This window comes from Cyrtonyx montezumae, unplaced genomic scaffold (genome assembly GCF_038088225.1).
Source record: "Cyrtonyx montezumae isolate F1298 unplaced genomic scaffold, pur_monq_1.0 scaffold_14, whole genome shotgun sequence".
Lineage (NCBI taxonomy): Eukaryota > Metazoa > Chordata > Aves > Galliformes > Odontophoridae > Cyrtonyx > Cyrtonyx montezumae.
The window spans coordinates 12,140,075-12,157,773 of record NW_027071870.1 but is presented as its reverse complement, the minus strand read 5'-3'; the positions used below and the strand labels follow the sequence as shown (position 1 = coordinate 12,157,773).

At 36.6% G+C, this 17,699-nt stretch overlaps 1 protein-coding gene across 2 annotated transcripts in view; it reads left to right on the top strand.

Moving 5' to 3' along the window:
* The window catches only part of CUL2 (cullin 2), a 44,900-nt gene that overhangs the window by 12,295 nt on the left and 14,906 nt on the right, over positions 1-17,699 (top strand). Inside the window, exons 5-11 of one of the 2 annotated variants that reach the window (XM_065731486.1) lie at positions 1,384-1,489; positions 4,358-4,440; positions 7,191-7,277; positions 13,272-13,368; positions 13,459-13,569; positions 14,789-14,951; positions 16,126-16,250. In XM_065731486.1, the coding sequence (XP_065587558.1) occupies positions 1,384-1,489; positions 4,358-4,440; positions 7,191-7,277; positions 13,272-13,368; positions 13,459-13,569; positions 14,789-14,951; positions 16,126-16,250 (772 nt within the window). The remainder of the gene's footprint in view (positions 1-1,383; positions 1,490-4,357; positions 4,441-7,190; positions 7,278-13,271; positions 13,369-13,458; positions 13,570-14,788; positions 14,952-16,125; positions 16,251-17,699) is intronic. The other variant, XM_065731487.1, reaches the window with a different exon arrangement.

Genomic DNA, 17,699 nt, shown 5'->3' with positions numbered 1-17,699 from the left:
TGGTACTCCGTGGAGTCTGAAAACAGATTAGCCCTCAGTATTCCAGTTTGTCACCATTGCATTATCACCAGTCCTTAACCTTCATGCTCTGGTATCCTAAGTTCTTTCATGTTTAAAGGTTTCAATTTAACTGCTCGTAACATTTGTGTATTGATGTTAGTTTTGGATTATGTGGATCTGTTCTCATTTGTGTTTACCAAATAATTATAAATACTTAATTTTTACTACTGCTAAGTGCTTAAAAATGTATGGATTATTATTACACCACAAAAAATTCAAGATATTGGAAGGAGTGTTACTGCAGCATGTATTTATATGAGAGGTGAATGTGTACGACTTAATAGTTGAATTGGCCACACAGTGCCACAGTGAGAAGGATAATGTCTCAGAATGACCTGCATTTTTTTCCTCAACAGTTGTACAGTACTACTGGAAGGGCTGTTGAGATTCTCATAGAGTGTTTTGAGTTCACTTTTGTCAGTGACATAATTTGAGTTCTTTGTATGTGTTGAGAATGTAACTTTGAATACTGCCAGGAAAGTAAATACAAATGGAATTAATTTATCTTGAAGGTCTTTCATTCTAGATTGTCATTCTTATTACATTGTTTTGCGTGTTGTCTTGGCTGAGGCAGTGTAATTTTCAAGTTATTCATATAATCAATGATCTGTAGAATGTAGCCTTTTCATATGTTCCCTTTGGGGATGCTGAAGTTAGCTGGGTTTGTGTTACCTGTATGGTTGTTGTTTTTGTTTTTTTCAGAAGTAGAAAATGCTTTCTTAATTTAGATAATGATTCCTCTGGAATAGAGGAGATGATAATAACTGCATAGGCTGTGCTGACTGAACTACAATGTAACAAATACTATTTTAGATTGAGAGAAATGCAAAATAATGAACAGGGTAGGTAGAAGATAAATGTTCTGTTTAAATGACAGCAATAAAATAATTTTTAAAAAGTCCCCAAACAGAACACAATACTCGAGTTCTTTCTTCTACGCTTATTAATTTTTAAGTTATTATCACTGAAGTGTGGACTGTTCACAATTTAGCTGTTCTATTTATATGTACAGATGTGAGATGTCTCTTTGTTTTGAAAGATTGGATCCTTGAGCAACTGGATTGGATACCAAGGAAATGCAGACAGTGATGTAGACTTTTGTTCAGTATCTAATTTTTTCCACAGTACTGCTTTAATGTGGTATAAAGAGCTTCAATGTGAAAGTAGTCTGTATTTTAAGAGTATCTTGCCAGTAGCAGTGGCATTGGTTGGCAGTAGTTGTCTTCTGTGATATAAAGATGTGGTGCAGTTCCAAATTTGTTTTCAAAAATTACTAGCTTAATATTTTCTGTGTTTTGATTGGAATACCTTTGTTTCTACTAGGTACCTCAACACACAGTTTATTAAGAAGAACAAATTGACAGAAGCTGATCTTCAGTATGGTTATGGTGGTGTGGATATGAACGAACCATTGATGGAAATAGGAGAGGTAGGTATTTCAGAAAATGAACTCTATTCTGTTGCACTACCTGTTCAGCTTTGTTCTTCTGAATTTTTACTTTTCCATGTCACAGAATCTGAATAGTAAAGTAGAATGTTAAGCAATGAATCTTTTTGAAAATAAGATTACGTTTTTGATGTAAAAGAAAAAATATAGTGACTTATAGGGAGGGAAAGCAAATACAAATGCTGTTGGAGAACTTCAGTTCAAAAGGTTTTAATACATATCACTTTCTGAATAAAACATTTTTTTAGAGTGCTGTTACCATCTAGAAAACTTTAAGAAAAAATATTTCTGTTTTGAGAAACCTTTGAAAAATACTTCTAGACTTACATTTTTTGATGTTGCAAAGTGTAACAGCTTTTTTTATAGCGATTGTTATTTTTCCTGTCCAAACAATTCAGCTGTAACAACTCAGATTTTGGAAGAAGTGGACATTCTGTGCAATTAAGCATCATGCAAGAAGGGCTTATCTTAAAATAAAAACAATCCAAACAGAACACAAATAAAAGTAATTGAAGTAAACACAAATGTGTTGATGCTGACAGTTGCTTAGATAGTTCATAGAGATTGAGACTCATTTTTAAATATCTGTGATATAAGTAGTCACTGGTAGCAGTGCATCCTGATATACCACCCCATGTAATACTGCTCTGCAGAAGGGAAGTGTGCATAGTTTCTGTTGCAGCCATGTAGCTAGGAAATAAAAGAAAGTAATGAAAAGGAAATTTTACAGTTAAAATACAAATCCATTCTGCTTCAAAAAATATATATGTCTTTAAGGAGATTTTGAAAATGTCTTTTCAGTCTGAATTGGAACAAAGCCACAGTCCAGGAAGCAGTCAAATAGAAACTTTGATTTTGAATACTTTGTGTATTTCTTTCTCTTGTACCTGTAACAAATACACAATGGTAGCTTGATAATTTGTTTTGTTTTAGAGGTAGTGTTGTTTTTTTTCTTGTTTTTTTTTCTTTTCTTTTTTGTTTTGTTTTGTTTTCCCCTTTCCTCTTTACCTATATGTTTTTCTCTAAAAAAGGAAGCAAATATTTTCCTCTCCTGGCTTGGTAAGGTAGAGAAAGCCTTTTTATTTGACCTTTCAAATTACTGTTTTTCTAGCTCTTGGATTTCACTGCTTCAAGTAGGAGATCTCTGCTGTCTTAGTAGAGAGATTGTGATGCTTGAGGAAGCATCTTTTATGCTGAAGAAGTTGACACTGCCAGTTGAAGTTGCTAATCCTTTGACAGGTTGGGGGTGGCCTGGAAAAACACCAGAAGTGTGATATGTTTTAGATCAAGGCAGTTTAGGAAAGGAAATTCTTCTTTTCTACCTGTGTTACTTGCGTGGTTTGCTGACTTGTGGCATCTGTAAAGGTTTGTCAGAGCTTGGAAGTGCATATTGCCACACCTTTTGTAATGTCTTCAAAATGCCTTAAATATTTGTAATTTCCTTAGGTTGTGTTTTAGCTGACTCCTCCACAATTGTTGGAGGTAGTCCCTAGCTCTGTGCAAGGCAGATAATTCAACTGTTTTAGGGGCAGGGAATAGTTCTGGACTGTTCCTGGAGCATAGAGTTTGTGTCCTAGTACATTTTGTATTATTATCCAAAGGATAATAGTAGCTACTTCACATTTTGTCCCCAGCTTTCTATCCTACTATATGTTTACAAAGAAGAACAAATAGTAGGCTTGACAATTCATCTTTTGAGAGTATTCCTCTCATTTTTGGAATCGTAAATTGGGGTGGGAGTAGGGGGGATGGCAGTGATGCACTTGTCTTTAAGCTTCACAGAAAGTGCTCTTTGGACGGTATATCTGTAGCTCAAAATTTGAATAGGTGAAGCAAACATTCAAGATTGTGAAACTGCAACATCTGTTTTTTTTTACAAAGCATTCTGGATGCTAATGTCTGAAATTCTACCAATCACCTTTTGTTAATCTTGCTCTCCTCTATTCCTTCCGTTTCTCTTGGCCAAATATTACCTTTGTAATCTGTAATACTGCTAGGGAAATTTTAGATCATGAGATGGTAACGTTAACCTCTGTTTGTTACTAGGGAAGGAATAGGTTTATGACATTTTTTCCTTTGCTCTGGTAAGCAGTGCACATCCTATGCTCAAGTAGTTTAAATGCATTACATTTAGCATTGTTTATTAATTCAATGTCTCAGAAGTAAAACTAGTTCACATTTCTTGAGCTTCTTGACAAGATGTTGGTCAAATTTATCAAGTCTTTGCTTTGTAAGCATTTTCTCTTTTATTGTGTTTCTGTCTTATATTCTTTGGATTCCACTAGGGGCTTTGTCAAAAGGCAGTCTCCAATGTTCGTCACTTTAAAGTGGAAGAAGTTACCATTCATGTGTTTTTGGATAACTGATGATCTATCCTTTTTCTATCCAAGAGTAAACAGGCTTGTTTTATGTGTAGGCTTTCTCAGTCTTAAGAGGAAGGTACAGAAATTGTCTAATACTTAGAATTTGGAGGAGAGTTGCACTCTCTGTGCACTAAAGTGTCTTTGAGCATTGCTCAGCATGTGCTCATGAAACTTTAGGGGCTTTTCAGTCATCTTAAATAAGAGTATGTGCCTGCTTACTTCTTCTGGAGTATGTAACACTGGATACATATTAGACACTGTAGAGGTATGTATGAGATGTTCGTGGGCATGACTTCAAACAACCTATCCCAGTAAGTGTTCCAGATACTCAGTAGTTTTTGTACTAGGAAAAAGTACAAGATGGGAACAGGAGGGTATCTAATGATTTAATTTTAAAAGCTTGAACGGGGAATTGGGAGTTCATCCATCTTATTTTTTTGTATTTTTTTTTAAACTGATGTAAACTTGTGATGTTATGTCCTGACAGCTAGCTCTTGATATGTGGAGAAAATTAATGATTGAGCCACTACAGGCCATCCTTATTCGAATGCTCCTCCGAGAAATCAAAAAGTGAGTGCTTGGATATATATATATTTTTTTTGCCTTTACAGTTTGTGGGGTGTTGCATTGCTTTATTTTTAAAAGCCTTTGGACTTCAGTCAGACTGTTTTGTTTTGATTTAAGGCAGCTTCTTACCTGATGATGCTGTTCTATCAACTTTTATACGTGTAGCTATATAACTGCTATTTGCTTGTGTAGAAAAAGAAAAAAAAGTTCATTCGGTGTAATCCATGGGCAGTGATCTTTTCTGTTTCAGCTACCTGTCTTAATAATAGGATTGGGGAATAGCTGGGATAATTCCAGGGCCCAAATAACACCTTTTGCCTTTTTCTCCATCTGGTGCTTATTGGTTCTGGTTTCTGAGCTGTCAGTAAACATAAGGAATTATGCAAGGATTTGCTGAAGCCAGAACTGCTTTACATGGGACTCAGAGCAATTCTTGCTTTTCTGCAGCATCTGAGTTTCTGTTATTCAGATGAGTGACTTTAACACTGCTGGTGCTTTACATCAATTGTGAAATGGAAGTAATTATTTTTGGACTTTGAGGGAATTTCTTTGTGAATTTCTTTGTTACTTCAAGTCCCTGCTAATTACAAAATAGATACAGCTGTAGTATCCCCATGAAATGTTTGCAGCCTTTAAAGTTCTGATTTTGTCTTTATATTGTTTAATTCCTATAAGATTTTTTCAAAATTTCTGGTTATTTACAAATCTGCTACAAGCATCATGTAGTTGTGAGTTCTGTCACTTTCCATCGTTCTGCTGCTAGTTAGGGCAGCTCTGGATTTGCTTAATAACTGGGATGTTTGAAGGGATTGCATACCTAGTTAACTGAGGTGATCAGACTAATGTACACAAACTGAAAGAATGAATCACTTTGGCTAATTGAGATGCCTTAAATGTGCACTTGGGTCAGCCAGAAAGCTGTATTTATGGAGCATGAGAAGACTGATTCCAATGATATTTTCCTTCCCAAATTAAATTTTTGACAGTTTAGTAAGTGATGTGATATTCCTCTCAAATGGTGTTTGCTTTCAGTTGTTGAACCATGCTTTCTTCATAAACAGTGCTAAAACATCTTCTTTTATGTGTTTACTGTAACAATTAGAGTATGGATTTGTATTTACTAAATGAAGATTCTCTGATTCATGGTGCAGAAAACTCTGCCTTTTTACATCAAGCACAGTGACACTGAATGCTCATTTTGGTTGATCTATTTATTTCAGTGGGAGGTGACAACAGAAATCTGTTTAAAACTTTTTTTAAACAGTTATCTGATGCCTCTTAAAAATAATGGTACGTAGTTACCTGGAGCCTGACTGCAGACCTTGCAAGAGTATTTGGGTCAATAGATTTGTGGGGTGTTAGACCTTGAGACTGTATCTCATTAACGCTATTTGTGAAATGATTTCCAACTTCTAAAATAAAACTGAAGTCATTATCTAAAATAGATGGGCTCTGGATTTTCTTTTCCTCTCTTCCTAAGAATTCTTCAGTATGGTTGCAAAGTTTTCATCCTCTTTCCCAAAACATCCATTCGTATTAGGTTTGTTTTAGCCAACTTGTGATCTACATGTCATGTAAACAGTCACAGTCATGGAATTGTGGGGGTTGGAGGGGACCTCTAGAGATCTTTGAGTCCACCCCCCCCTGCAAAGCAGGCCCCAAAAAGAGCTATATATAAGAGAACTTAGTGTTATAGGTGCATTTCTTGGCATCATGAAATATAATGATCACTGTTTGTATTCTGAAGATTGCCTTTGTACGTAATATTCTTGTTGCTGTTCTTTGCTATTGATCCTCTGGTCAGTACGACTTACAAGAGATAATTTTGAAGACTTTGCTGCAAACAGATGGTAATTGTCTTTTAGCACTGAGTTCAGCAGATCAGAGATTAAACCAAGTCTTTACAGAAACAGGAATCAAAAGGTGCATCTGTTGGAGCGTCAAGAATATGCATGATATCTACCTAAGATAAATAATAAAATTAATACAAGTACTAATATGTATATGGTCATAAATCTATCAGTTAGATGCCTTCTTCAGAACAGAACTTAAATGTGCATGGTTTATTAAAATTTATTTTACAGAAGAAGAATTTAAATAGATGGACACTTGAGTTTCTTATAACCAAAAGGTTTTGTATAGTATGCAACTGTGCAGAACTGATAGCCAACAGAGTACTCAAATGTTCGTATATGAAAGTGTATTTTTACTATTCTGGAAAAGGTATGGGAACTAGAACAACAAGTTTTGCTTTCAGTTTTTGTTTTATGGATGTATTGAATTTTTTAAAAACTTAAGTCTTACATCTGCTTTATAGAAGCTATAAACTTTGGCAATACACTGCACATTAAAATTAATATTGAATGATTTATGGTCCAGCTGCTAAAGATGGCTAAATTGATCGAAGAGATTGCTGGTGCCAGAAAGAGAGCTGGCTGTACTGTACTACCTTTCTTGTGCTGTCTTTGGTGCTTACCTAATACTTTACTGAACTGATTCAGCAGCTAATATGGCAGAAAACCATCTTTACTTAATATTTCTCTGAATTGTTTTGATGAATCAGTTCAGCAGAGAATTATGTAAGTGTCAAAGCCATGCAAGAAGGATGCAGAAGGCTGTGACTGAGCAAGAGACCAGGATTAGCCTCCTTGAACAGCAGGGAATTGTTACATCACTTAAGCCTGACTTGTCTGACTGCACTTCTCTTAATATAGAGTTCTGAATATAACACACTTTCTTCCCCCTCCCTCTAGCCCAAGCACTCCTTCTTCAAGTCAAGCTGAATATCAACTTACGCATTTTTGTTCCAACACAACAGGAAGCCGACAAGATCTTGAATTGTGAGAAAACTCATCTATGAAATTCTTAAATAATTTGGAAGCTATTCAGGTGGTAGCTCAAATGACAGTGTGATTAGTACAGACTAACAAGATGAGGCTTCTCTACTAAAGACAACTAACACTTTCTAACTAACAACATATATTCTGTCTAAGCTAGTACATTTATCATTCACTTAAAATCTATTGGAAATTAATACATTATTTTTTTAATATTCCAGTCAGGCTCTTTTGGTTCACGGTGCATTCTATACTTAATTGGACTAGATAGGCCATTGGTCTGCCACAGCAGAAAACTTCCTTTCTCTGATAGATTAATCTTTTAAAGAACCCAGTATTTATTATTTTATGCTTATCTTTACATATGTTATCTATGGCTATAGTAATAAACTGTACAGTACGTATTAAACTTCCACTGTTACTATTCTTTTTAAGACTAAAGAAGTGCACATGTAAAGAGCACAATTTTCTTTAGCTTGTATTCTGTAGTTTTCTGCATGGATTTTTTTTTGACACCCCTACTTCAAACTGCAGCAGCTGTTTCTGCAGCAGTGCGCATCTATATTGCCTGCTGACTGCCACCAACTGTAATGTATGCTGAATAGATGTCCACATTGATGGGTCACCACTTTCTCATGAGTGTTCAGTATATTCTTATTGCTACACCTTTCATGGCAGTAGTCCTTGAAACTTCTGTAACAACGGAGGCTCCTGTCAAGTGTTTCTGAAACTAGCCATTTGCTTTGTAAATTCTTGGGAGCACAGTGCCGTTTGTGTTAAATAAAAACATGAAGATTGTGCTAAAATGAGAGCAATAGAATGATACATTAGAGACATATGCTTATCTTGGAAACTGTGTGGCTTTTCAGATATGGTCACAAAGTTCATAACAGTTCTGTCAATAAGTTTTGTGACAACTTTACTGCACATGTTTAGTGCTCAGAAACCTGTGTTAAACTGCTTAAAATTCTGTGAGTGTTGAAAAAAGAACTGAGAGCATGGGTGTCAGTTAAATACTTTTTGGCAATTGTTCTACTTTTTACTGCAGGGAAGTGTGATTTTAATTAAGTTACTAAAACTGAAAATCTGCAAGCCTTGAAATCAGGTGAATTGAACAGTGTGTAATTTTCCTGATAGTAAGAATTTTTTTCTAAATTTCTCGTTTGATTAGCAACTGTATCTTCTTGATTCAGAAGCAGACTTCTTACTTCTTTGTAGTGTACTACCAGCTATTCCTGAGAAAGGCCAGATCCCTATTCCATTTTCTTCTACTGTCAGCATGCTGTAAGGCCTCTGCTTCTAAAACCTGTCTTATTTCTTTCAGTTTGGGCATTGAGCTGTGCCTTCCTCTTTTACTTTTTAAATTTCGTCCAAATTATACATTGACCTTGAAGTTCCTTGTCTTGACTGTTGCTGCCCCCAACTCCTCTGGTATCTGCATAGACTAAGGTTTGTGAAGTAAATTGAGCATGGGGGAACTGGCTCTTCAACTGTTACAGTAATGTTTCTTGTGTTTGTCACCCATGTCCCAGAACCACAGGAATGGAGGGTTTGGAAAGGAGCAATGGAGGTCATCTAGTCCAAATCCCTTCTAAAGGAAATTCCCTAGAGTAGGTTGCACAGGAAAGTATCCGGGCATGTTTTGAATATCTCCAGAAGAGGAGATTGAAGCATTGGTTGCTTCAGTGTGCTGTCAGTAAATAATTTCCTTCATAGTCACATGGAACTTTGTTCTGGTTTGTGACCATTGAATCTTGTTTTATTGCTGGGTACCACTGAAAAGAGACTGGCACCATCCAATTAATCAAGCACTTTAGATTTTACTAAACATTGATGAGGTCCTATGTTATCTTCTCTAGGCTAAACTGTCCTAGCCTTTCCTCATAAGAGAAGTGCTCCAGGCCGCTAATCGCTCTTTGTGGCACTCCACTGAACTACCCACCTTTCTTGGACTGATGAGCCCAGAACAGGATATGGTACTCCAGATATGGAGTAGAGGATGAGGATCACTTCCCTCAAACCTGATGGCCATAGTCTTTTTAATGCACTCAGGATGCTGTTGGCCTTCTTGGCTACAGGGCCATGCTGCTGGCTTGTGGTCAGTCTGTTGTCCAGAGGTCCTTTTCTTCAGAGCTCCCTTGCAGCAGATAAGAGACTCTAGCCTGTACTGATGCAGTTCTTCCTTCTCAAGTGTAGAATTCTACTCTTGCCCTTGTTGAACCTCATGAGGTTCCTCCCTGCCCAACTCTCCAGCCAGTCTGTGTTTTGTTGTATGGCAGTGTAGGCTTTTGCTGTGTCAGCCACTGTTCCCAGCTTTGTATCACCCTTGATGTGGGTGTGCAGTCTGTCCCTTCATTAGGTAATTGATGAGTATGTTAAAGAGAACTGGACTCAGGACTGATGCCTGGAGAACACTGCAAAATGCAGGCCTTCAGCTAGACTGTGTGCTGCTGATCACAGCCCTCCAAGCTCTGCCAATCAGCCAGTTCTCTATTCACCTCACTGTCCCCTCATCAATGCCTTGTTTCCTAAGCTTACCTACAAGGGTGTTACTGGAGACAGATGTCAAAAGCCTTGCTCAAGTCATGGTAGACAACATTTGCTGCTCTTTTCTCATCTATCCAGCTGGTCATAACACCGCAGAAGGCTACTAGATTAGTCGAGCATGATCTCACCTTGGTGAACCCACGATGACTACTGATAACCCTTAATTTCAGAATAGCTTGTTCCTTCACATTCCCAGAGTAAGAGGTGAGGCTGACTGGCCCTGTAGTTTTGCAAGTCCTCCTTCCTGCTTTTTGAAGACTGGATTGACGTTGGCTTTCCTCCAGTCTTCAGACATTTTTCCTGTTCTCCATGACCTTTCATAGACAAGAGACAGTAGTTTGTCAGTCGCTTCTGCCAGCTCCCTCGGCACTCATGGTTGCATCCCATTAGGGCCCATGGATTTATGTTCATAAAGTTTGCCTAAATGGTCTTAGAGCAGATTCTCCTCGACCAAGGTGAAGCTTTCCTTTCTCAGATTCTCTCCCTTACATCTGGGGTCTGGGATTCCCAAGGGACAGTCTTAGCAGCAAATACTGAGGCAAAGAAAGCACTGAGTATCTGCCATCTCAGTGTCCTACGCTACCAGAGCACCTACCTCATTCAGCAGTAGGCCCACATTTTTGCTAGTTTTCCTGTAGCTATTGATATATTTGAAGAAGCTTTTCATATTGTCACTGACCTCCCTCATTAGATTTAATTCCAAGCGAGCCTTAGCCCTCCTTGTTGCATCCCTGCAAGCACTGGTAATGTTTCTATATTCCTTCCAATTAGCCAGGCCCTTTGTCCACATTACAGAAACTTTCTTCTTCCATTTGAGTTCTACCACGAGATTCTTGTTACTCCATGCAGGTTTCCTGCTACTTTTGCCTGATTTTTTACTCTTAAGTATTCACTGATCTTTAGCTTGGAAGAAGTGGTACTTGAATGTCAACCAACTCTCTTGGGACCCCTTACCTTCCAATGTTCTTACCGACAGGATATTTTCAAGCAGGAGAGCCAACTCCAACCTCTTCAAGGACCTAAAGTCCAGAGTTGCTATCCTACTTACTTATTGCCATTTTGTCCACACAAGATCCTGAACTACACTATATCATGGTTGCTGCAGAAAAATCTGCCCCCAGCCTTCACATCCACAGCCAGTCCTTCTTTATTGGTGAGATACAAAGTCCAACAGCACACCTCTCTTCACTGGCTCCACCAGCTGGACTAGGAAGTTATACCATCATAAGATCGTTTGAGTTGGAAGGGATTTTTAAAGGTCATCTAGTCCAACTCCCCTGCAATGAACAGGGACATCTCCAGCTAGATCAGGATGCCCAGAGCCTCATCCAACCAGACACTGAATGGCTCCAAGGATGGGAGATCCATTGCATCTCAAGGCAACCTGTTCCAGTGCTTCACTAACCTTAATATAAAAAAACTTTTTCCTTATATCCAGTCTAAATATCCTAATTTTTTGTTTGAAACTGTTTCCCCTTGTCCTTTCACATCAGACCCTGCTGAAGAGTCTGTCCCTTTCTTCCTTACAGCCCCTCTGTAGATACTGAAAGGCTGCTATCAGCTCACCTTCTCTTCTCTGGGCTGAACAGCATTAGCTCTCTGTCCTCATACAAGAGGTTTTCCAACCCTTGGATCATTTCTGTGGCCCTTCTCTGGACATATTCCAATAGGTCTCTGTCTCTCCTGTACTGAGGTCTCTTCATCTGGATGCAGTGCTCCAGGTGAGGTCTCACCAGTGCAGAGCAGAGGGGCAGGATCACCTCCCTTCACCTGCTGGCATGGTTTTTTTGATGGATACAGTTGGCTTTCTAGGCTGTAAGAGCACATTGCTAGCTCATGCCATCCCCCAGTAACCCAAGCCTTTTTCAGCAGAGCTGTGCTTGGGCCTCAGGAGCCTTCTGGATTGCTTGCATCCACCCTTTTAGTCCATAACCCTGCATGCTAGAGGCAGGTTGCACCATCTCTTGACAGAGCCTAGCTTTCTAATGTGCTAAACTCCTAATTTCAAAGATTCCTGCACTTCTTGATGTTGTCTTGTATTCAGAGTTGATGCATCCTGTAGCTTACCCTGCTCATGGACTCCCCCTGGGTGGAACTGGTTCCACCTCATGATGTAGTATTAAACTTCTTGCCTTCTGTGACATGCTGCCACCTCTGCCATCAGGAAACCAAACCTAGTTAAGGAACATTGGAAAGAATGTGTGTACACTAACCCAGATTTATTATGCTGGTTCAGCTACCAGAAGTAGAGGAAACCTTCATTCTGTCTTCTAGGGGAGATAGAAAAAATATCTTCCTATGCATCATGAGCTTAAACATAAAGATCTTAGGATACAGCAGTATTTAAAATTAATACATATATTAATGTTGTGAACATAGGAATATCTTTTGGTGTTTGTAACACCGTGACTGCGTGTGGTTGCCCTTTTAAACATCCCTAACTTATGGGCATCCTCTGCATTTATTCTATCAATTCCAAAACAAAATTAATGAAGTTGGCAAGATGATTTCTCCCTGGTTCCACCCCAGCCTAGATGGGTGTATATCAGTGTTTGGATTTTAAGTATTTTTTGCTGGCTTTACTTTTTTTTTTTTTTTCTTTTAATTGTAAGTCAATCTCATAACTGACTTTCATGTACCAATCCAAGTTGTAATGGGGAACTTATTTTGTCTTTTCAGTGCAGTCTGGGTAAAGTTCTTAGTATATCTATAAGTATGTATATATGTACACATGTTTAATTAAAAAAATGGACTTACAACTACTGATGTTTATGTATACTTTGAAAAAAGTACCGTTCTAATCCTATTTACAAGTGTAAGTTAAGCAGTATTTATTATTTCTTTGTCATGTGTATGTGAAAGGTGGTCTTTTTTTAGAACAGTTCATGTTTCAAGAGTGCCTCTGTTGTTATGAGAGGGTCTGTTATTTCCAGTCTTTGCAATAAAGTGAATATTGATACTTTCAGTATATGAAAAAAAAATTAAAATTGCTTCTGTTTTCAATTAAATGGAACTAAAGAAAACATTTTCTTCATTTGAATTCAGCCATTTGAAGCTAAGAAATTGACCAGTAAATGTAAGGTTTCCTTTTCCAGTGTATGGTTAAAAGTCATGCCAAGTACATTGTTCTATTTGGTATTTGCATGTTGATTGAGTAGTAGATATTCAGAAAGAAAGTACTATGCTTGGCAAAAATGATTTTCTTTGGCAGGAGTTGGAAATTTAAAGTTCATGAATTGCCATCTCAACATATATGAGAGAAGGAAAAAGAGAAGGAAAATAATCTTTATTTACTTATTTATGTATCTATTTTTCTATTTAAGCAGAGGGATTAAGCAGAGGAATTTACTGGAAAATATTTATGTCCAATGCAAAGTTACTTTATTTTGCTATCCAATTAATTACACTAGATAATTGCATTCTCATGAATGTTTGTTTTGCTTATTTCAGTGATCGCTGTGGAGAAGACCCAAACCAGAAAGTAATCCATGGGGTTATTAACTCCTTTGTTCATGTTGAACAGTATAAGAAAAAATTACCCCTAAAGGTAGATACACATTTCTGATTTATGTTTTTCATTGTGAATATTAATGCAGTATATGCATTGTTTGCCCTTTAAAAAAAATCTCCCTTTTAGTTTTATCAGGAAATTTTTGAGTGTCCTTTTCTGAATGAAACAGGGGAGTATTATAAACAAGAAGCTTCAAATTTATTGCAAGAGTCAAATTGCTCACAATACATGGAGAAGGTAAGTGATTATTCTAACTAAAATCTAAGATTTTCAGTATATTATTGATTCAGGCTTTCCCTGTTATGTACCTATATTTGTTCTTCCTTGCGTGCTTTCTTGCAGTTTGAGGTCATTTTGATGGCATGGTTTATCTGAGTGTAGACTGCAACCTTTGCCTCTGATTAGCTAGCTTCAAAATAGTTTATAACAAATCATTAATCAGTAGTGTGAAAGGTAAAAGTAAATATAGATATTTAAAATAATAATGATCACTTTGTGGAGTTTATTTCCTCAATTCCTTTTTTTTCCTTCTGTCTGTAGTAGCATAAGTTAAGAGTTTTAGCAATATAATGATTAAGGAAGATTATATAGTAGACTAGTTACAGACCATTTATTTACACTGTGTATTCCAAGTAGGTTTAATTTCATTCTGTGGTCTGTGTAGTCAGTTTGTAGTTAAAGTACTTGTAACTTAATGTATTTGTTGAGAAGGAGGAAATTAATACCAGACCAGGAGTCAGTCCTCAGTGCATAGCTGCTCTCAGTAAGAAGACAAAGGAGTTGAGAAGGTGCTGGAAATTGTAAGGAGCATAAGCTAATGCTTGAACACCTGAGATGAGGTTTGGGACCAGGCTAAGACTTCAATTGAACCACAAGTAGTACAGACTCATCTTGCCTATCATCAGCTGCTGCATTATTCTCTGTAGACTCCCTTCATATTTGCTGTTTTAAACATTTTCATGTCAGTATTCATGTGAGGAGTTCCATGACAATGCCTCTTTACTCCATTGATAAAGAGTTTTTTTGAATTGCTCAGATATGAGTCTGTACATTTTGAGGAAATATTTGTGTACAAGCACATGGATTTGGAAAATAAAAAGTGTTTTTTATATTAAAAAAAAAGTAAATTATTTATATTAAAAACTTGTCATAAGGAATAAGAAGTATAGTAGGAGAAATGTGTCACAAAGTTGAAGGGAAAGAAATTCAAGGAAAGTACTATTGAATGGAATTAGATCTCTAGTAGTGTCTGAGCCTAGTTTGACTTCAAAGTAAAACTTTATATTGATTCAGTAACTTCCTGTTTCAAAAGAACAGATTTAATTTTTCAGCATCCTGGACAAGTGTTTTTTGCCTTTTGTTATTTGTGGACCTTATTCTACATAATTATACTATTCATGGTTCTACACTGTTTGGTAGTATTTCATCTGCTCTCAGCTTGAAAACTTGTTTGTAGGTTTTAGGTAGATTAAAAGATGAAGAAATGCGGTGTCGGAAATACTTGCATCCCAGCTCATATGGTAAAGTGATTCATGAATGCCAGCAGAGAATGGTAGCTGATCACTTGCAGTTTCTACATGCAGAATGTCACAATATTATCAGACAAGAGAAAAGAAGTGGTAAGACTCCTGATCTCAAAAAGCATAGAGTGTTTTTTGTTTTATTCATTTTGCATATGCAATTAGCTTTATTCAGTGGCCTTTGATTAGCATAAGCATTTCAACAAATATATATAACTTATCTAGAAAGCTCAATTAAATTCCAAAATCTATTTGTCTTTTACTGTTTAATCCATTATCATTCTTCCAAAGATGTAGTCATAACCTTCTTTTTCCACTTGACTGTTAACAAAGCTTCTTTTGGACAGTACTCCTCTCCTTTCCTTGTTTTATTCAGTTTAAAAGCACACTAAAGTCTTACGTCCTGTAGAATTAATCATATTTTATGCTCACGTTTTCATTTGTAAACCAATGGTTCTGTCTTTACAGATTTCTTCATCTTTACTTGGCAGGTCAGGACTGTAAAACTAGGCTTCTTTTAGTAGCCACTCTTCATGTCTTGAATCTTTTATGACCTCTCCTCCCAAATCCTTTTAACAGAAGCAGATGTTCTTATAGTTATATTCCCTGCCTACTAAAATAAGAAGTACATTTTCTGTTGAATGCATGCCTTTTGGCCCTGAAGAAATAGTTATTCTTGCATGAAGGATGGTATCTATCATCTGAAACAAATTATTTTTCACTGTTAAACTCAAAATGTATGTAGTAATAGTGTTCTAAGTCCAGACAGTTATGCACAATTGATTGGTCTTTTTTTTTTTTTTTTTTTTTTTTGCATAAAATTAATAAAAGTAGCAGTTGCTTATTTACATCTTTTCTAACCTGAGAAAAATTTCAAGCCACCTTTGGAGGAAAACATAAAGTCAAGAAGACATCAAAATTAGTCTTAGTCAGCTGCTGCTAAGGGAGATTCAGAGAAGCAAAGGACTGAAAACAAACTAGAATAGTAGTTTTCCTTACAAGACTAGCTCTCCACTTGGAGTCTTAGGTAAGCAGTACTGGAAGATTAAGGGAGCCCCAGTAGAAGTGAATACTGGTATTAGCCCTGCGTTCTACTTTTTTTCTTTCGTCAGTGATTTCGTCAGTATGTTGTTTTGGTTTTGTTTTTTCATTTTTTTAAAAACAGTTGGTCTTGTTTCAGTGTTTGAAAGTTCTGTGTGAAATTATGATTCTTTACTAAGTGTTGATTTTAGTGTTTCTAAGCATATTCTATAAAAATATATCTCTGTTACAGACATGGCAAATATGTATACTCTACTTCGTGCTGTGTCAAGTGGTTTACCTCATATGATTCAGGAACTACAAAACCATATCCATGATGAGGGCCTTAGAGCAACCAGCAATCTTTCTCAGGAAAATGTGAGTTTTCTTAGGCAGATGAAATTACCTATTTGATTAACATTCCTAATGAAATGTTTACCTTTTTTCTTTTTGGTCTATTATGTTCTTTAATTTTGTCTATATGAAATTGGTTTGGAACTTTATGAGTAAATTGTAGTTTCTAATCAGCAATCTTAGCTGTGCAACACATATGTATCCTGAGAGTTGATTGTTGTGATCTAACCAGAAGCAACTACAGATAGATACTTCTCCTTATTGCTTCTTTAATGCTGTCATGGCAAGTAGGTCCTTTTGTTGTATATATTCCTCTTTTTCCTGAGTTTCAAGTGGCATTTCTTGTTCTGGTATGATAGGGACCAGCAATACCACTTAGTTTAATCGTGTTATTTGACATCCTGTCCTGATTTTGGTGTGATGTTTCTCACAAATAATTTTGTAGTGTCATGTTTGCATGTGAATTTTGAAAATACTATAGCTTAATTGCTCTGCCAAAGTGTTTTTGTTATTTTTTTTCCAATTAATATGTATTTAAATTATGCAATTTAATTTTTGTTCCTCTAGTATTAATTGTTTACCTTACCTTTATGGGAAAAAAAAGCTTCCATGTGACATTGTATTTGTACACCTTGATCTCTAGATAGTGACTTTGGCTATTCAGTGTTTCTGTCTGTAAAATTACATAGCTAGTAGCTGTTGTAAATTACCTTTTGTTAACTCCATTGGAGGCTACTTTTTGTAACTTCTGTATGCCTGCTGAAAGTGAACTGAAGTATTTAGTGGGGTTGTTTTCTTTCAAAAAATTAAGTTTACTGGGCTTATTTTTTCTAACAAAGACTGTCTACACAGGGAAATGAATACAGATCCAAGAGAGTGATGAACATTCACAGTGTTATGTTGCTAAATGCAAAATGTGAAGTCCGTAGTTCCACTTTGTACTTAGATATCAAAATGTTTTTGATGTGTCACCTGAGAATGCATTTAAATGATATGAGTGCATTGCACACTCTTATACTGCAGCCTGCTGTATTGTTTGTATAGGGTCTCTTTGAATTCATATTAGTTGTTTCCACACAAAATATTTTTGCTGAAATGTGATACACTACATTTGATTGGTAACTGTTATGTTTAAGAAAGTTCAAAGGTCTGATCTTGTTTTCTATCTTCAGGATCAGTATGCAGGAGAAAAATTTTACTAAGTCCAGCAGCTTTTTCACTCAATTCTTGTATTTATGTCTTAGCATTTTTCAATATGCTGATAGAGAGTATGAGAATATTATGGAAAAGACTAGAGAGTGTGAGAGCTGTTCAGGCTCTCAAACATATTATTGACTGTAAAGGTAGCCTTGCACTTTTTATTTGCTAAGGGCACTCAAGCACACTAGTGCAGGAGTATGACACCGCAGAAGCAATCCACTCACAGATTTAATTGCCAGTGATTTTAGCTTCTATCAGAAAGAATGGGTAGAA